Genomic DNA, 20,911 nt, shown 5'->3' with positions numbered 1-20,911 from the left:
CGTGGGGACTGGAGTAACGTGGAGTCCGGCTTACCCTCCTTACCCAGGGCTTGTGCAGCTGGGTTTTAGGGACGTTAACAAAGGCCGTTGTGATCACTGCGGGACATACTGGCTAGTGTGCGACGAGCTGGCTGGAGCAGGACACGCTGGCTGGTGTGGGACACCTCCAGTGCATCCCAGGGCTTGAAGACCCCACCAAAGCATGTGCATCACTGTAGTAATCCAGCCTATGCACGGGTGGAAAGCATCTGAGGGCTGAGACCAAAAGTCTCTGTTTATGTCAGTGTTGGCAATAAATCTGGTTTAACAGCATGTTTAAATTTTATGTTTTGGTGGAGCTCTGAGGAGAAAAAAGTTGATGAATAAATAGTCCTCGGCAGCAGGTGCAAGTTTTAGAGGGTATCCCTAGGTATTTTGTGCTGAGAGAATGTGGCTCCTTCGTGTTGCCTCCTCAGCTTCTCTTGAAGGGCTGAAGAGACTTTACAGTGCCGAGCTTACAGGCTTTAAGTTTTGTTTAACTTCTTGCAGAAAGGGCTAGGTGTGGTCCTTGACCAGCCCTCTGTGGTATCGAGGATGTTTTGGGGATGTACCTGCTGTCAGCAAGACTCATATTGCCTACTCATAGTTTTTAGCAGATAGTAATTAGTTAATTGGATATCTTCAGCTCTCCCTGTGGCCTGTATGTGAGGCCCGTGCTACCCTTGCTCTGCACCTGTCTTCTGTAGTTGTTGATTCCTGATAATGATTTTCATGCTTGCCTACTATTTTCCTTTCGGACTGCTTTTACAAGGCAATGTTTTCTGACAGTGAAATATATTAAATATATTAAATGTTGACTTTAACCTTTTATCCCATGCTACCCCAATAGCAATGTTTTCTGTAACACACATTCAACTTACTTCTACCACCTAGGAAATGACTGTTCTTTTTGTTCAGTAAATAACTTTTTTTTTCTTCAAATATGTAGATTCTGCCATATCAAATCCCTCACCTTTTCGTGATCTGCTTGGGAACTGTATTCAGTTATACTTTCATTAAGCTCTTCTAGGCTCTACTACTTCATGTCCTGTTATACTTTTAAGCCCTTTTGAGTGTGGACTTCTGCTGCTACAGTGGACAAAATACTTTTTGTTATTAATTGTGAAATGCTCAGAATCTCTTGGGTTTGTTTTAGTTTTATTCTCTTGAAGATTGTATTCTTAACTGTTGTTTTAGCAGGACATGGAGCAGTTAAATAACAAATTGCACTATGAGCACCTGTAATTCAAGATAAATGGAGATGAACGGCTGGGACAACTAAATTAAGATGTCTGTAGAAGGGGGATGGGAAATGATGCAGAACACCAGTGGCACTAGAAGAAAAGGTAAAATAATTTCAAATGTGCAAATTACTGAAAATGTTTCAGAACTTTTTTTTAAATTACTCTCCCATTTAATTTTGTTACTTTTCATCATGTTATTTTGTCTGGTTTTTGAGTTTGCCTGAAGGAACTTGGATTAAAAATGCAGCATTCAGGCATGTCAGATCTCAGAGTTGCTGTCATTAACAGGTTTTGTTTTGGGGATGGCACTGAGTTTTTTTCTGATCTTTGTGTTCTTTCTCTTGACCTTAACACTGAGAATTACAAGGCTTCTCTGGGTCTGACCTCTCAAGGCACTGATATATGGATGCATCCGCCTATGGGCAGCTCAATTTGTTGCTACTGTCAGTAAAAGAGAGAACAGGCTCTGCCCATGGCCTGGCCTGCCATCAGCCTGTTCTTACACAGTTCAAGGGACCTGATCCTATATAAAAGCAGGATTCAGATTATATGTGAGACCAGATGCAAGTTTAACAGTGGACTGGAGTGATATTACTATGTATGATTATGATGATGCATGTGCTTTTCAAACTGAAGTTCCTCGGGGGAAACAGTTAAAGAAATCACATTTATTCCCAAAGTTTGAAGTAGTATAAAAGTTAGTGCTGCAAAATAGTAACATTATGTGATATGCCATAAATTTGGGATTGCTACATTTGTCGCTAATGGGAATGGCTTAATATTTATTTATGAGGAATTATGAAGAGGTTATTTTTTAAATCAGAAAATTCATGAGCTTTTCACAGAAATTAATTATTTAGGTACATCTGCATAATTTTAATTTGCTGGTAAAATGGTTAGTGTTTTTATACCTTCTTCAGATTCACATGTGGGCTTGAAAAAGGATTGGAACCAAACTTATATTAGTAAGGCCACAAGTACTTGCTATAATACAAATCAAAAGACCAGATTTGCCATGGCAGACATAATAAATACTAATGTATCTGTATTAAAAGGAAAAGATTGTGGACCCTGGCTGGTTCAAAGAAGCATTATCTGATATTTAAAAAAAAAAATTCAGAAAGCATGCATTCCTTTGACTGTAGCTTCTAAAATCAGGAAGCAGTATTTGAAGTATAAAAAAACCCTGGCTGTTTATTTTACATTTTTTGCATCTTAAGTTTTAATTTTTAGAATGGAGTTCTAAAACTACTTTGGTTTTCATTTTTTTAATGTTACTAGCATATGTAGTGGTTGGGTGTCGTTTTGCTTTATTTTAATAGAATATCCACCCAAGTTCAAAGTGATGAACGTGAAGAAAAGAAACATATATAGAATGAAGGGCTTTAAGTAAATTATTGTTACTTCAGAAAGAGCATTTAGCTGTTGTGATTGTTCTCTGAAAATATCATCTTGCAGCTGGTCAAATAGACAGTGTTAAAACTTCTGAGTAAAGGAATTGAAAACAGTGGAAAATCAGGTACTGTCTCTGTGGCCACATCTTTCAACTTACATCCAGTACTGATCATCTTGGAGGGTAAATGGCAGAACTGAAATAGATTCCATGAAATACTTCAGATAGAACAGGAGATGAAAAATGAGATGGAAAAAAAGCTATAATTTAATGAATGGCATGGACAGTGGGATGTATCCTCCATAATTCTAACTGCTTTTGACCTAATTTCTAATTTTAGCCTCCACAACAACCTATGCCGGTGTCTTCCACAATTCAAATAAATACAGTGCAAAAATGCACTTTCTCCTTTTTAAAAACTGCTTCCTGATAAAATTTCTGTGTTGTCTTTAGTCATTGGATGACTATTTGTCATGTCTCAACACATGATAAATAATTGCCTCCCTGTATACCTCCCCAGCTGTTGAACACACCACCTTTGGAATTGCGAAGATACTGAGCAGTTGATTGCCAGAAATTACAGCCATATGCCGGGGGAAAGACCACTTTGGACTACCCCTACTTCTGATATTGTTTTTAAAGGATCTATTTCTGACTACAGTAGTTAGTTGGAGATCCGTCTTGACCCAGCAGGACAGTTATAATGCATCTTCTTCAGTAACCTAAATTGATTATGCAAGGTCCTTTTCACAGTGAGTTTTCTGCTCTTGCTAAAATTTTGGGAATATCTGTTACTAAATAAGCTCCTGCAGCATCTTCCACTGTTTAGTATTTTTCTACAAGTTCAGCTAAAATCTGTCTCTTTTTATACAATCTGTCCCATGTGAGCAACACATTGGAAATCAGAAACATTGCAGCTGCTCTTCAAATGGCTTTGCAGGGCTTGTAATCTCTTGCTTCAATTAGCTTAATTACCAAACAAAATGGACTGAAAATTGTTTGAGGACAACCAGAGCACGTCGAAACTCAGAAATGCCATATATGATGCATTTTATCCTGCACAGAAGTTTGTATTTCAAAAGGCTCATAAATGCAATACAACAGTACCTGGAAAAAAAAGTCCATTTTTACTGTCCTTTTCTTAGCTGGAATCTGGAAATGCTTCTAAATAGTGGATACTTCAAAATCACCACTGGACCAAGAGGCGTGTGTAAGGGACGTGATGAGCGTGTGAGGAACAGGTTGGATGCGCAGACTGTGAGGGTACAAAATGCCAGGGATTCCTTTGTTGAGGGTCCTTCCCTGGAGGCACCAGCTGGAGCTGGTTTTGCATTGAGTAATTAAATTACTCAAAGTAACCAGACATCTGAGATTCTGCAGTGGGAAACCCAGGGTCGAGGTGGTAAGGAAAACTTGTCTAACTGTGAGTGTGGGGTGTGCAGGGAGTCAAGTGTGGCACCCATCGGGTCACTGGATCCACCGCTGTGAAGGAGCTTTGGTCCCAGCAGTGAAAGTCTGGGGTGGTGGGAGTGTGACTGACAGAGTGGCTCCTGGATGATCAGACAGGAAGGTTTCCTTAACAATTTGACAAGCTAGCTCCAGAATGATTTGATATAGAGGCATTTCCAGCACATATGATAAAACATTTCTCATTACTCTACAACCTTCTCAGCAGGATCTGGCAAAGTATTATACATGCAGTTGTAATTATGCAATTTAATACATGCAGTTTGTAGATATATAAAGAAGAAACAGGTGACATTGAAGTGCATTGCCTTTTTATTTATTACTGCAATGTTTTTAAAGAATATTAGGCATCTTTTATCTCAGCAGGGTTGGCTCAAACCTAGTCTGGGTTTGTAGCACGCATTTTTTCTCTGGGATCACTGCTGCTTTGGGTCACAGCACGGTTTGAACTCAACTCTGTGCATGGGGGTAATACAAAGTCCACGAAGCTCCCAGGAACTTACCCTGAAGACTCTGTGCAACATAAGTCCTGAAAATTACCTACCATGGTCATGGTAATTGTAGAACAGGATTTACATGCAGTAGCAGAGGACTGTCATGGGCTCTTACAGCTTGTAAAACCACAAATAAGGAAGGTAAACAAATGAGACAAATCAATGCACTTGCTTTATCTGTAAATTTGGGTGCTCGACCCAAGGCTTTAAATTGACTGAACACTTACACAAAACTATCCTTGTGAGCATTCAAGTCATTCAGTGTCTTTAATGTCAGTGAATTTTTATTTATATTAAATTGGATATTGATATCTTGATATTTCAGCATTCTCTTAAAAGCTTTTTTTCTTAGTGGGGCACACAACTGGAATATTTATGAATGTTCTTTATGGTGTTTACATGATCCCATGATATTAAAGTAGTATAACTGAAGTAGTTGTTACCTCCTTCTGCTTAACAAAAACAGAAGATTAGAATCATACTGTCCAGTCATACACTGAAAAGAATTCATGTTAATAACAGGTCAGATGTTTTATTTTTCAGCTTTTTGGAAGTTGCACCTGTTAAAATAGACTGATGTGTTGCGAGATGCTTTATATTACATAAATGTTGCAGGAACTGTTTTTGCCATTATGGGTGGATTATTGTAACAGTAGTTTCCTGATGACATCATAGTAAATTCCAGCTGCCCAAACAGTTATTTTCCAGAAGAGGTTATCTGCAGTGCACTTGCGCAAAATTACACTTAAAAGGGCCCTCATAGTTCCCTCAGGACTTATAAACCAAACCTTTTGTCAAATCCTCAGTAAACAGAGAATTCTTTGTTTTCATTCTGTGTCTGTGGTAACAGTATGGGCACTACTGTAATTTGTGGTTCTGAATTAAACAAATAAAAACTATATTGTGCAAGACAAGAGAAATGGAAGTCTGCAGTGCAAGCTTCCTGTCATGAAGGGATACATAGTACAGTGGTTCTCAAATGTTTTTTCCTAGAGAACTTTTAGGCTGGTGACATACAGATAAGGGTCCAAAGATTGTGGAACCCCCACTGAAATGGTACCCTCCCTGTCCAGTGAAGGCATGAGTAGCCACAGAGCAGGAGAGGATGCTGGCTGAGAAGCTGGCCTGAGGGAGCAGAGATTCCTTTTTGTATGGGATGTTAATATATAGAGGTATATGCCTTTCCTAGACTAAATCTGGAATGATTACTATTGTTTGATATTTTGTTTGTTTGTTTTTAAACATGCCTTGTCTCACAATTCAGAGGATCTTACCCACTCTTAAGAGGCCATAATTAATGTTGAGTCAGACATTCATGGCGATTGCTGAATTTGAAATGTGTATTAATATATATTTAATGAAGAGTACACAGTCCTACCATTGACTCTTCAATAAATCTTGTAGCAGGAAAGTAAAATCTTGGAGTTTTACCAGTGTCAGACCCTAAGAACATCGAGTAACTCTTCTCTGCCAATTTCTTTCTGGCAAATTACAGTATTCTGCAGGGATTTCAGATAACATGTGGTTGCAAGGATCATTAAATTTTAATAATGATCTTTATTAGTGGTATTTATATATGTTTAAAATGTCCTGCAGTTTTTAATGGACTTTCACAACATGCCTGAGATTTGAATAGCTTGCCATGATCAAGCACACTCACTTTGGTAAGGAGAGTGGCAGCAGTGGAGAAAGTTGTCGGCTTAACAGTTCATGGAATTCAAGATCTTCCATGTTACTGCTCTGGTCATTAATTTCTCCTGCATTCAGTTATTGTCTGTTTCTAGTTATCCAGATATGTAAGAGCCTGTTAAGTTAATGCCTTTGATGCAAATCCTGCAAAAACAAATTCTTTTATTTCTTTCATGATTTTACTCTTCTCAGTGTTCACATGCAGGACAAAACTCCATTATTTTTTGTCCATTTTCTCTTTCCCTGAAGCTCATCTACTTACTGGTATTGCTTTGCTGTCCCACTGAATTTGTTGAAGGTTTGTACTAGGTGCAGTTAGCTTCCATCCTTGTTGGTCTCACAAAGAGGAATGGTCAGGAATGGTCATTCCATTCAGCTCATACATCCAATACATATCCAATGCAGCCATCTTCCCCATGGAGGAAATCTTCAGGTTTGTGACTTCTCAGACCTCTTTAATGACAAAAAGATCTTTCCAGTCCCCGTAAATTGTCCCACTGAGGCTAACACTAGTTAGAGTCAATGGTTGCTTCTCCCGTGCATTTGACAGAGTCACAGGTCTCTCATTTGGTTTTTAGCATTAGAAATGAGTGGATGAGGTGGCTTTACTGGAATGGTTTTACCTGTCTCAGAAAGTCAGGTGGACCTGATGAAAATGAGCAGTATATCCTCTGTATCTGTAGGAAGACAAGTGTTGTGCCAGGCCCGCTTCTCGCTTCTGCACAGTGCTGGAGATTTCAGAGGCTTTTGGATTTTTTGTAAGATTGGCACCTCACCGCTACGATTCCTGCACTCTTTACTTTTCTGTATTCCTCATTTTGAGGATGATATTTTATTCCATGTTCAGGAGAAGATTATTTCTTCTCTGGAGAAAGTTTTGAAGTGATGGAAGCATTTAAAAAATGGCTGACAATAATTCAACTTGATTCCTGGCAATTTGTAATGAAAATACTTTTCTCCTCACTAATCTACTGTTACAATAATTACAAGAACAGATCAATAGCAGGAAGTATAAAACAAAGTGTTACTTTGGATATTAAGCCATAAATTGATCTCCCTGTCAACCTAAAGTAAATGCTGTATCAACACGTTTCAAAGATTTGAGGACATTCTGAAACATAATAGCGAGGGACCAATAGAGGGAGAACAATAATTTGTTTTATGCAAGTGTGTTAACTCTTTGTGGCCCAAATCTGCCTAATCCTGCGATTATCTCATTATGTTTTACACTCACATGTTACATCAGTGTTCTCTAACTATTGCTCCACTTGGCTCTGGTAACATACAGGATTATCTCTGGATAATAACAATCCTCACTTGAATTAGGAAGAACCACCAGTACTTGCACATGATCCAACACAAATCTTGTGCAATTGGCAAAGTATTCCAGAATTTATATGACAGATATTCTACTCCAAGTCAGTTATTGACCAAAATAATTCCTTCTTAGGAAAATAAGGACAACACCAGAAGATCTTGCTGTCACAGAAGATTCTTTAGTTTCCTTGGACGACTGAAGACTATTGCAACTCTTACTGACTAAATCATACTGACGTGCTCTAAAGAAAGCAGAGGAGAAAAATCTGAGAAATTTTAGAATTCTTTGGAAAAAGAAACAGGTAATAGAAATTAATGGGTTGTAACTTTTCTTTCAAAATATAAGACACATAGTGTTTTTGAGGTCCCTCCTAATGGGCAGAAGTATGAAAATATGGAAGTTGTCCTTATATAGGTATGCTGAGGTTCTAGAAGCTGCAAATATCACTGCTCAATTCACTTATGGTGGTTGTTTTATAATCCAGTAAGAAAGATTGAAAGGAGGTATGTGTCTCTGAAGAATTTGTTCTTGAATATGATTTTTAAGCATTGAATATTGCTGTGGCTATCTAAGCCACACATTTGAGAAGTCAGCTTCTGTAGGAGTGCTTGCCAGGTACGTGCAGTGATCTGAAAATATAATTTTTGCTTTCTGTGGGCTTCCTCTCCCCTGATGAATGTATGAAAGGAGCACTTAGGAGTCCGAGGGTTTGGTTCCTCCCTTTCTAATGCTAGGAGATTCTGCAGAGAGATTTGGTGGATCGTTAATTTTTCGTTGCTGTTTTTCTTTTAATAAGGGCTGCTGTTTTTGCTGACAGTACTGAGTCCTTTGAATTTCTTTTTCTTGTGCAAGTGAAGAATTTTGACTGGACAGGAGTAGTCAGAGCAAGAAGTCTCTTCGATCTAAACCTCTCTCACCTACTAACAAGACAGTCCTCTCAAGCAGAGGCGACTAGCTGAGCAGTGAGAACTTCTATTCCTCCTAACAGAAATTACTCCTGTGTTTAACTGTTTATTAGTATGAGGGGGAAGGAAGGTGGTAATTCTCAGGTCTTGGCCACCACTGAAGCTTTGTCAGCCAGTTATGATTAGCTTGATCATTTAATTACTTTTCCAGCGCTAAGGCTAAGTATTGCTTCACAGTGGAGAACAGAACAAAACTGCAGGTGTCCCTTTAGCAGAGCAAGACGGCTTTTCTCTAGTCTAGCCTTTTGTTGTTACAGCAGTGTTTCCAGCTGTGATACTTCCTTGCTGCCAAGTAATAGTAAATAGCTTTATAAATCATAGTAGTGCTTGTACCATTCGGGAACAGCCAATTGCTTTTTGCCTCTAACAAGTGTACATATGCTTACTCTCATATTTCAAAGTTAATTGCTAATATTTCTGTGAAAGTAATAGCTTTGGGAATTGAAGAATGAACACATTTGAAGTGCTTCTTCTTCCAACTTTGGATTTCACTCCTCACTTGAAGCATACACAGTTTTGTTTAAATTGTATTTTACATTGATTTTCTCCAAGACTGTCTTAAAAATGAGAAGTCAGCAGCCATAGCCTGCCTGACCTAGAGCCAGTGACAGTGCAGGTATATTTAATTTAGGACAGCAATACAGACAGCTTCTGTCCATGCTGCCTGCAGGCAGAGATCAAAATGCTGGAGAGAAGTGGTGGCGTGTCTTGGTACTGGCACTTGCTGAAGTCCAGCGGAGTTTCGCTGAGTGCTGTTCATGTTTCTCAGGAGTGAATGGGTAGGTAGGAGGCCCATGTGGATGGGAAGTTCATTGCCACTGGAGAAGGGTGAGTGGAATAGTGAGAAGACTGAAAAGGGCTAGTGTCCTGAGTTGTTTGTTCTCATCTAACATCCTTTTACAGAGCTATGGGTGTGCCTAGCTTTTTGTATAACTGCAAACAATAGTTTGCTGTAAAAGCCTACACTTAAAGCTGAGTGAGGTGTGGGACTCTGACAGCTCTTGAGGGTCAAGAAAAGGAAGAATATATGTTACATGACACATTGCTTTGGGTTCTGATTAAAGAAACCTGGATCTCCATAGGCATTTGCTGTCTTGTAATGGGAGTCAAAATAGATTTTACTAAAGGGAAAATAACAAATATGGGTAAAAAAATCAGACTGCTTGTTATCCTTTTGTTCAAAGCGTGTTGAGATGGACCTGAAGTGGAATCCTGACAGAGTTTCTCATCCGGGCTCATCTGGAGTCCAGATGACTGATTTGAATTGGCGAGGCAACCAAAATCCCAGTCCGCTGATTAAAGATGATGGAGAGCTGCTTATGGAGGAACATCTTTCCCCCAGGAAACTGGTGAGTAGGCATCCAACTTTTTAATGAAGTGGAAGAGGCAAACTGGCATATACAGAGCTGCATTAACCTTCCAACTGCTATTGTGCTGATTATGGATTGTTTGTCTGACATTTAGACTCCTGCATGAAGTAGATTCTATCTTATGAAAGTGTATCAAGTGCTTGTCCTCCTTTCACCTTGTTTCATATCAAAAATACTCCCAGCATGAATGTGGCTGTTTCTATTGCTAGGTTTCTTGAAGCAGCGTGAAGAAAAGTACAGGTAGCATAATTATAATATACACAGATCTTATTAATGCCATCCAGAGTACCTTGAATCTTAGCATTAGGGAAAAAAAAATTGCATTAACCTTGTTCTAGAGATTGGAAGTGTAACTTTAAAAGCACAACTTTTTTTTCTGAATTAGTGAAATCATCTGTTGTGCTACGAAGCCAATTAAAATATTCTGCAAATGCTAAAAGTACTTTGTATGTATATCAAAGTGTGTGGAATTTCAAAGCATATTTGAAAGCCACGTTCCTTTTTGACTGGGGGAAATTATTTTAGTGTGCAGCCTGTTGAAAGAAAGTAACATGCTGAAATCTTCATGAAGGAATTCGCTTTGTGAAATAGACATGAAAGAATACTCGGTTGCATATTGTGTTTTATTTGCTCAGGACTAATTTAAGGTGAAATCCTGTGGGAGGTGCAGGAGCTGAGAAAATAACCTCATTTTTCCCTGCTAAAGGAAGGGAGAGCTGAGAGCAGAAATTAAGGGGAGAAGCTTTCTGTGTTGCAGAGCTACAGAAGAGTAGCTCTTCTGCTGGGTAGAATTTATGAAAGACAGGTGGGGCTGCCAAGACTGTGGTTCAGATGCTGGCAGGCATTCATATGCCAGGCTGGGTGGCGATCGCAGTATCCATAATCCTCTGTGTATCCACTGCACCAGTGGAGAGACATGAGCTTCCGCAGGCAGCATATTCCAGCTGCAGGTTTACACCACTCCCTAACCACATACCAGTCACCATTTTGACCATGTGCTGTAGATTAAACAGCAAATTGTTCTCGGAACTGTTGTTCCCTTAGTAGCTAAGTCTTTTAGTGTTTGTAAAATGGTTGAAGATGCAAAAATAATTTTCTGCAGAGTGTATACTTTAAGCACTCTGGAGGAAAATTGCTACATGATTATATGATTTATGCCATTCCCTTTCCTCAGGCTCATGAGAACCTCTGACAACTTTTTTTTTTTTTTTTTAAAACCTGGCATAGAGTTTGACCAGTCTAACGTGTTTATGGCCTTCAACACTCTGTATAAATCCAATGGGAATCTCTCAGATTAGTCTGTATTGTTAGGGTGTGAACCAAAGCCCATTAAAGTAACCAAAACAGCTGCCCTCTGATTCAATAAACTTTGAATTAAACCCTTAGAAAGTTCTTTCATTGGCATGAACTTCTCTTTCTGAAGCTCTGCTACTTTAGTTCACAGTAAATTGTAAGCAGAAAAGTGTATGTAAGGCAATGTTACCCACATCCCATGACCTTACTGTTCATTACTTTGTATTTTTTTTAAAAGCAGATAAGTTAAATAATTGAGGCTTTCCTCTTCAAGATTGTGTGTTTTAACATTTGTAAGGAATCCTATTTCAAAAATTCTTTTAAATGGATGCATACTCTCCTGCTAATTTTTCTGGATAGTTATTTCCTGCCCTGGAACCTCACATTTGTGTTGGCATAGCTGGGATACTTCCTGCTCAGAGGAAAAATTACATGACATTGTCAAGGAAACATTTATAGTGTTTATAGCTTGTTTTAATAACATATCCAGTCTATCTATTCTTTGACCTTTATGTTGATCAAATGGAAACCACTGCTTCCATAAATTTACTTCCTCAGGATTTGCAAACATTCAGAATGTTCAAACATTTAATGAAACAAGTTTTCACATGCATATTTCTTTAAGAAACCACATGCCATTGACAATGAAATGGTTTGAAAGGTTGTTTTGCTGAAATCAATACAATTGCAATATCTTCTTGATTGTCTCATTGTTGTGAATATTTTAGGAGTTATTGATTGTACTCGCTGAAGTGCTCTGAGAAGGAAACTAAGACACTTCTAAAATACATGCTCATTAAAGTAAAATTATTTTACATTCAAATAAGGACATGGGCCCCAGTTCTGCAGTGTTGTGTAGGCAGATATTTGGACACTTGATGGAAGTTCCTGAGGAAGGTTTTTGTACTGAGATACATACTCAGCTTTACTCCTTGCCCTTGCAGTGTTCTCTCTTGCACCAGCTCAGTTGGAGTTTGGGGAGGCTGGAAGGTCTAGCTGTGCAGAATTGTGAAGATTGGGCACCTTGAATTGCAGCCTGCAGCCTTGTTTCCACCTGCACATTTGAGTCATTTTGTCCTTTTTTCCAGGGGATTGGCCATCTATTTTGTAGTGAAAACATTATCAGTCTCCATTAGCAGTCATCCTTAAGAACTCTTTGTAAAAGCTGTGATACTTGTATCCCTTCACTTTTTTTATCCAGTTGCTGGATTGTTTTCCTCCAAAGAAAGTAAAGTTTGGCTTGGACCATTTTTTTTTTCCTTTCCTTGTCTTCTTGGACCCTGTAGAACTTCTACAGAACCACTGGACCTTTGCCCATTCTCCTCTACTCCATAGCAGACCCCTTCACTTAGACCTTATGCTCATTCACTGCAGAGTTTGGTCTTCTGTGGCCTTGTTTCAGCATAATGTTCACTTCAAATCCTGTATGATTCCATATCCCTGTTATGTTAATCACATCATCTAGTTTCTGCTTGCTGCCAGCTCTCTTGCTGCGCTATCAGGTAACATCCTTTTATATTTGAATGTTCTTCATCCAAGCTACAGGTCAAAAGCTTTTGATGCAAGAGTTGGTATCATTAGATGTCCTTTTTATTCTTTCTGCTAGTGTCAGTGTTAATTTTCTCTTGTACTTTTTAATCTTCCTCTATATGAATAGGCATTCTTGCTTTTTCATTTGTACCTGTCTTAATAATACTTCCAGCTCCCTGCTCTGCTTGTCCTTGTGCTTATGTGTTGTTGTCAGATATTGTAGAATATCAGAGTGAGCAAATTCTCACTTTGTTCTGCAAATTGACTATTAATAGGCAATCAGTTTTTAACTCTCTTAGGGCTGTGGCACAGATTTTTCATTAAATGTGGAAAAACTGAAATTAAGGGTGCCACCTGTCTTGAATCACATTTTTGTTTTGCTTTATTAACCCCCATCCTCTCCCCACTGTTTGCAAAGGATCTTTTCCTGAATTCCACAAAATGCATTCCACTTCTCACAAGAAACTCATTTTACAAGGTCAAATGATCTTCCAGATATTGTCGCATTATAAAAAACAATCACGTTTGTGTGTGATTTTTAGAGAAGAAAGGAAGTGTTCTCTAATTTCGCTATTTATTGATCCTGCTCCAACTAATCATGTTTTCTAAACTTAGGAACACATGTTCGGAAGTGGTGTTTAGTTTTGTTGCTCAGGAGGTTAGGGTGTATTTCACATGGTATGCAGTCATCCTCGTGAGGGAAAAAAAATGCTGGAGGGTCGTGGAATAACAGATTGGATTCTTGCTGAAATGACTCGATCATTTCTTTTTTCCTTTTGCAGAAATTTTTTTTGCAGAGAGATTATACTTGAGTTGAGAATTTGAAAAAAAAAAAAAAGAAGCAATGAACACATGAATGGACATATTTGCATACAGGTGTAATATTAAAAGAAAACAAACTCACCACTCAGGAATTCCTGTCTTAGCCAAATTAACCAGGATCAGCAAAATAAATGCACAGCTGGAAATATTTCTCTGACAGCTGCATGCAACATACTCCTCAGAAACATACCTACTTTTCTTGGAGTGTGTGAAAAATCTGGGGAAGAGAGAAGACATCAATTGTATATGGCAATTTTAATTGAACAAGTATTATTTGCCAATTAAGGAAGTTACAGAGAGTTGCAAGTGGGACTTCCCAGCATGCTGGGGTGACTGTTCTGCCGCTGGGGAAGCTCTGCAAGCGCAGAAGTGTTTCTCATTTGAAATTTTTACAGAATACTTACTGGCTTGACTCGTCAGTCAGAGGAAAAGCTTTCCAAACGAGCGCATGCTCTCCAGTTAGATATTGGCCAGACATTTTGCATGGTGGGAATGGTTTGTGAGCCATCATGCAGTTGCTTCTTAAAATACTGGCTAAATCATTAACCAATAACTTCTGCATAATATCATGAAAAATAGTTTTACTCCTATTTTGAAGAAGGTGAAAAAATGTAAAGTGAACTTTATTCATCTTTGTTTTACTTACTGTGTATTCATCTTCAAAGAATTGTGCAGTGCTTTACCGTGGAAATGTATCCTTTCAAATAAATGAATTTACAGTGGAGTGTAATGCTGCTCAGAATCAAGCTGTCAGGTCACATTCTTGAACATCATGTTCCAGAAGATTTTAATATTTGATTCTTCAGAAAACATCCTCCTTCTCTGTATAACTGGTACCTCTATTGCTGGGTTGCAGGTGGGTGTCAAGCAGAATCCTCTCTGAACACCAACAATCAGCCCTAGACCTAGGATGGCCCTAGAAATGAAGAGACCCAGAGCACCATAGCATCACTTCTGTCCATGTGGTGCCAGACATTTATCTGTCCAAGCTGATGACCCTTCGGTGTGTTTGGTCATGATTTTTTTGTTTTGCTATTCAATAACATCAAAATTCTTCCTATACATGCATCCTTTCGAATTTTGGTGAAGGTTCCTGTGCTTGGACATTAAACAAGAGCATAAAAAGATCTTGCTAAATATGTATCGTCTTTCTTTAAATGTTTCTGCATCCTTCCTTCCATCTCCCCCATTCCTGATGTCAGAATTTTAGCTGTCAGAATTTACACGAGATGTATCACACTTGCAGCTGCATTAGTATGCCAAGAATGGTGTCTGGGGAGTAGTAATATCCTAACTATCTTCCACAGGAACCATTCACCACATAACCTTCTCTTGAACTGCTGCCCTGGCCTTTTGCTTGCTGACTAGCTTGCAGTCAACACCTGGGATCTCTGCGCTTCTAGTGCCTTTAAATGAGCTCATATCCTCCACCCAGAAGCATTTCTCGTTTCCTTTATGTACTGCACTAACTTTTGCATCCCACAGCAAGTTGGTTTCAAGCTCTCCAAGCATGTCCTTGGCATCAGCAGATGGAAGGACAGTGATTTTCACAGGAACTCTTGGAAATGCAGAACATGGAGGTGGGCACCAGGAATACATGGAGTTTGTTGCATCTGGTTAGCACATGCTTCAAGACAGCTATCTGTAGTTCAAAGAGCTGGTGATGATGGCCAATAACCCTTTCCAGCACTGGAGCCACAGTGCCTGCTGTTGTACTGCCTGCTGCAGTACAAAAATATGGATGCATTAAGCAGCTCAACTCTCAGACAGTGAAAAAAGTACAAATGGTGGATCTGGAATAGGAAAAGAAGGGTAAAGAATCACACTGGTAATCCCTGGTATTAGAAAAAGGAATAGGGAACCCTAAAAAATGAGAGAATATAACTTTAGGCAGCTTTTATGCTTGGATTTTTAAAGAGAAGAACAGGGAGCAGAACTGTGAGGGGAAGCTGTCTGGAATACAACAGAGGAAGGACAGCATGCAGGGAAGTTGCTGACAGCAAGGAGAAAAGGACAAAAAAGGAGCAAAAGCTCCTTGTGGTGTCAGGACCTTTTCCTACTCTACTGACAAAGTGTATGACCCTAAGCTTATTACTTGTTCTGAGACTTCCTCTTGTTCTGATGTAGGCTCTTAAGACTGTTTTGATGGGGAGCAGGGAGGTATTTTTCAAAGGCGGTTTCCTTTAATGACAATAAGCTTGCATCCAAATCCAGTGATCCAAGTGCATGGTTGCATGCCAGGACATCAGCCAGCTCTTGTTTCACACATAATCTCGTGACAGACAGTGTCATCTGCTGAAAAGGGTTACTGCAAGATGTGTCTTGCAGTGAGAGATCTTGTGTTTACTTGGAGAGAGAAAGCAGTCTGTAGTTGGTAACCTTGCTACCTTTACAGGAACAAAACACATTTTGTGGTGGCTGCATCTGGGAATAGGAAGAAAATTTCTGGGTGCCATGGGGAACTCCCACATTTTCACCTTAGACCATTGTTTCTCATACTCTAGTGGGGAGGCAAGACAGTCTGGAAGCTTATATTTTTTCAGCCTGCCTAAAATCACAGTTTAAAAAATAAGATTAAAAGTAATTTTAAACATAATGTTTTAAAGGTAGGTCAAAAGCAGTTGAAGATATTGGATAATTCTGTTTCTTAGGAGTACAAGTCAACACCTTATAAAGGGAGACAGTTTTTCAAGGAGGTATGCTCAGCATTTTCTGGAAACTGTGTTCTTTTAAACTCAGTTACAGACAGACTGTATTTGGTCCTTTGTAAGAGGATGTGGAACCATCAGAGTGAATGAAGTTGCAGCCACTTCGCTGCACAATAAAAATGTTACTTAATGAGCAGGAAGACTGCAACTATCATATTTTCCCCTGCAAAATGAATTGGATGTTCTTGTGGTTATTTTTTCTTCCCAAAATTCATAAGCCTAAGGTGGTCCTACACATTCCCTTCTAATGAATCATTTCTCCCTTATTAAAAAAACTAAATAATGTTGTAACTTTTTATATTAAGAAAACTTGTCTCTTGTATGTGGAGGTTGTTGAATGACTTCCTACCTTCAACTTAAGTAAAGGCCCAGTGAGGAGAGAGAAGCTGGATCATAGCAGGAAGAAATAGGAGATGAGAACAGTGGGAATGTGAGATTACTTCAGCTGCTTGTGGAATTGCAGCCTGGCATCTTTGGATTTCACAGCCTTTCTGTAGTTTTCACTGGAGGTCCTAGGGCTTCCCTCTCTCCCCTGTGTGTAGCTTCTGCTTGTTTTGTTCCTTCTGCTTACCCTGCCAAGGCAAAAAGTACGTGTATCAATCAACACAGACTTTGGGGTATTAGGAAAGATCCTGTGATAAGATAGGAAAGAGTCTGCATTCACACACACATCCTTGCTTAATGCAGTGGTTGATCCACTACAAAGACTTAGTAAAATATTGAAGAATTTTGGAGGCATCTATTTGCATTGCCTAGATATTTTCGAAGGAATTCATAATTCTTGTAACTAGTGTTGTTTTCTTTCAGAAAAGTTAGCTGCTTGAGCTAAAATTATGTTTCCTTTTCACTGGTTCAGGTTAAAAGGCTAACCAGTGTGTTTTATTGAATTTTACTACCTCTTGCCTTTTTGATTACAGGTGATACTTAGGGGTAACACTCTTTATCTGCTAAGGATTAGTGCAAGACTTGTGCAAATTGTAAAGTATGGACACGCTGTTTAAATGAAGCTAATGGGCATGTAGGTCTGTTGTTGATTTGCAGCTTGAATGTAACCCTTGACCTTGACTCTTTAAACAATGTATAAGTTATGGGAGACTAGAATATTTTGGAGCTACAAGAAAGAAAGGTCTTCGAATACTAAATTTATTTTAATGTGATTGCATGTCTAACCATTTTGTCCTGAAATATATGTTGACAAAACACTGGTTGAAAGCCTTTTTACAGCTTTTTGCTGCTGTGACATCTGGTTTATTGCATGAGAGTACACATATATTTCTGCTTGTCTTTACAGAAAGCTTTGGCAGGGGTAGATGATCTGCAGCAAGTGAAGGCCCTAGAGATGCGAGTAGATACAAGAGAGACCAGCTTGGGAAACTTTGGTAAGAAAACACCATTTTCTGCTCACCATCTCAATTTTTCCTTTATCGTGTCTTGGACTGGGGACTCAATGACCACCAGCCAATATAAAGTACTGTCCTGCTCAAAGCTCTTGAAACATGATCTCCCTGGTACCTCACACTCCTTGGTCTGTTTTCTTGTGTGAGGCTCTAAATAGGACTGAAAATATGACAGTGGGATGAGTGACACCACTTCTGTCTAAAGCCAACTAGCTTGAACAAATTTTTCTTGTATAATATGCTTCTAGGCCCTAAATGAGCATTTACTGATTACCTTGTCCTGTAGAGTACTTGTCTCTAGCAAAAGAGTAGCCAAAGGTCAGTTTTCCTCCCCTGTAAGATTTCCCTGTGACTGAGATTTTGCCAGTGATATCAGGTGGCTCATGCTGCCAGCAGCCTGTCTTTGCCTCCTGTACTGCCTCACTGAGTTGTGCTGGAGGAAGGTCCTGTAGATATGTCATTTTGATGAGCCACAAACAGCCCTAATGCTTGTAATTCATTTCTATGTCATCACTGCACCAGGGAAGTGAGAAGTACCACAGGAATTCCCTCTGTAGTAGAGTTAACACTGAGAATATAAAACCTTCCTTTTTTTCCCCACGTACTGGCAATCGTTTTCTGTCATTTGGCTTCCTACCACAACCAAGTCTATCTTCTGTTACATTGAAGCTGAGTAACTACTGCAGGGTAATGTTTTCTGTGCTGAAAGGAGCCATGTCCCCAGAAGTATGTGTTGGTATTTTCAGCCAAGCGGTTAATTTTTCATATGCAAATGACTATAATGTAACAGTTGATTAGCTTTAGTGGGTCTTTTGATGTCCATTTGTCAAGAATAGTTAAGCAAGTACAGTGAAGGGGGCTTTTGTCTGAAATTATATATCCCCCTTGTATTGGTTATTCTGCTTGTTTCACAAATAGGTCTCTTTCTGATAGGCACTTGATAATTTAAAGTAAATTACATCCGTTTCTTTCAGAGATCATAATCTATTCAGTCATGTTTCCTCCAATTGATAAGGAAATCTCATTATGCCATTTCTACAATGCTCAGAAGTGATGCTCCCTTTCCTATGCCATTTTACATTAGCTGTGATGAGCTAGCAAAATGTTTCACCTTTTTCACTCTCTCTTCCCTTTCCTTTCTTTTACTAGGATAAATCCCTTTCTCCTCCCCATGATTAGGCTTTTGCAGCTTCTACAGAATACAGAGCACTATTCTCATGTTGCAAATAATTTCCATTTTGTTTATATCCCACTCTTTGCACCAAGAGTTGGCCCTTGAGGGCCATAAAAACCAGCAGCTGCAGGTCCCCACTGCTTTTGAGAATAACAGAACATCAAGACCGTCCTGAATTTCCTTCTGTCTTTTTTTTGAGTGCATTTCTGAATTTCCTTCCTGAGAAAATCTCTTTGCAAATGTCAACAGGTGGCTAGGGCAGTAAGTTTGCCACTTAATGCTTCCAGTGATCTTCAGTTTCTTGCTGTTTTTTCCACATGGCAGATGATTTTTATGTGCATTGAGTAAGGCATAAATTTTTAGGGGTGTTGCAGAGCAGTTGACGTCTTCAATGTGAATGGTGTAGGGAAGAGTGCTGTTGAAGGTGTTAGGCTCATTGCCTGCTCCCTGTTGGCTGCCTGCCCCTGGAACTGTGCTGCCGACCTGATCCCTGGTCACAGCGGTCTGGAGAAATAGCCTGAGGGAAAGAGTAGGGTAAGAACCAGACCAGCTGGAATGATAGAAGTTCAGTTTTTCCCCTACTAGGACAGTCAAGCAATAGGGGTATCCAGAGAGGTCTGGAGACTTCATCCTTGTAGGTTTTCAAGACCTGGCTGGTTGAAAACATGAGCACCCTGGTCTGATGTCACGGACAACCTGACTCTGAGCTTGAGACCTCCAACTGTCCCCTCCAGCCTGGACTGCTCTGTAATTTGGGTTTTTTTGCATTTGAAACCTGGCTAATTGGCTTGCTTTGTAGCCATATTAAAGCATTTAACCTTGTTCTCACTGTATTCCTTGGCTATGGAAGGAACATCTTTGTCATCGAGAAATTATTTGTTGGATGATTAGTCCAAACTCAGTATATTGTTTTAACTGGTTTTATGTGTAAAGATAAAACAGGCTGTGCAAGCACTTAAATGGCCAGGTAGAAGTGTTAAAAGTTACTGGACTGCACATAACTGGGTCACCTGGAACCTTGCACCACTGGAATCCCAAATTTACAACACAGTTTCCACTTGAGAAACATTTCAAGATTCACAGCCTGTGTTACAGACTGTAACACAAACACACAGGGCCTAAAGATTTCCAGAGTGATTTAAAACTTGTTGCTTGATGTTTTTCTTGAGACCATTCCACTTTGGGATGTGCTAAACTTTAAAGCACCATCCTGCTAACCTTTCCCAGTTTGTCAGGTCTGCTTCTACACAATGGCGTGACGTGGTGGGAACAGTTACTTTTCTTAGGGATAGGGTGTGGGCTAAAACACAGAAAGACTGTTATTAAGATATTTTTATGTGATCAGTTTTAAAATTAAGGAAAGGCTTCATGCCAGAGCTTGAATCTGAGTATTTGTGGGGCTTGGGGTAATTGCTGAAATCTCTAGCTGTTTTCAGTGTGCCTTGCTGAGTGACAGGGAAAACACTGAAAACCCTAGCAGGTCTTGTATCCAGCTTTGCAGATCTTGGAGCTGATTTCTGTGCTTTTCAGCTGCATGTAGACTTCAGTTCATACTCAAACAGGGACTGTTTGCTTTTCATTAGCTTATCCCTTCAGTTTTGATTGCTGACAGATATGGGATTGCATTTGTGACCTGCTCACAGAAATTCATGTTGAAAATAATGGTGTGATAGAGTTATTTAAGACACTACATAGTCCTCTTATTTCTAAGTAATTTCAATACCTACAAATCAAGTTACCCACAGTGCTCTTCGCTGCTACTTATTAAATTGCTGCCTGCTGGTGCCAGGCTCAGTTGATTACGTGTCTGGAGATTGCCACTTCCATTGCACGCATTTTATCAAGGAAAAGCTCTGTTAAAGGTTCAGAAGTAGGCATGCGCTGTTTTTCACACAGGGTCATCATCTCTCTTTCCCCTTGCCCTATTTGTTGGCATTCCTGGTGCAGAGCCAGGAGATGTTTGTCGGTAGCCGGTGTCACAGCAGCAGGTGCTGGCACCGTCAGGGAGCCAGAACAGGGGCTGGAGGTG

General features: G+C 39.5%; 1 protein-coding gene across 6 annotated transcripts in view; it reads left to right on the top strand.

Moving 5' to 3' along the window:
* The window catches only part of LRRC56 (leucine rich repeat containing 56), a 95,616-nt gene that overhangs the window by 21,269 nt on the left and 53,436 nt on the right, over nucleotides 1-20,911 (top strand). For 4 of the 6 annotated variants that reach the window (XM_039381212.1, XM_039381210.1, XM_039381209.1 and 1 more), the window contains 4 exons: nucleotides 1,219-1,364; nucleotides 7,756-7,924; nucleotides 9,773-9,937; nucleotides 17,603-17,690. In XM_039381212.1, coding sequence (XP_039237146.1) covers nucleotides 9,782-9,937; nucleotides 17,603-17,690 — 244 coding nt within the window. In that variant the 5' untranslated portion in view covers nucleotides 1,219-1,364; nucleotides 7,756-7,924; nucleotides 9,773-9,781. Of the gene's footprint in view, nucleotides 1-1,215; nucleotides 1,365-7,755; nucleotides 7,925-9,772; nucleotides 9,938-17,602; nucleotides 17,691-20,911 lie in introns of all 6 variants that reach the window. The other 2 variants (XM_027727734.2, XM_039381211.1) reach the window with 2 other exon arrangements.

Source organism: Pipra filicauda, unplaced genomic scaffold, assembly GCF_003945595.2.
Source record: "Pipra filicauda isolate LSUMZ 115617 unplaced genomic scaffold, ASM394559v2 scaffold217_size2002032_pilon, whole genome shotgun sequence".
NCBI lineage: Eukaryota > Metazoa > Chordata > Aves > Passeriformes > Pipridae > Pipra > Pipra filicauda.
Note: the sequence above shows the minus strand (reverse complement) of the source record. Positions and strands in the feature narration are given on the sequence as shown.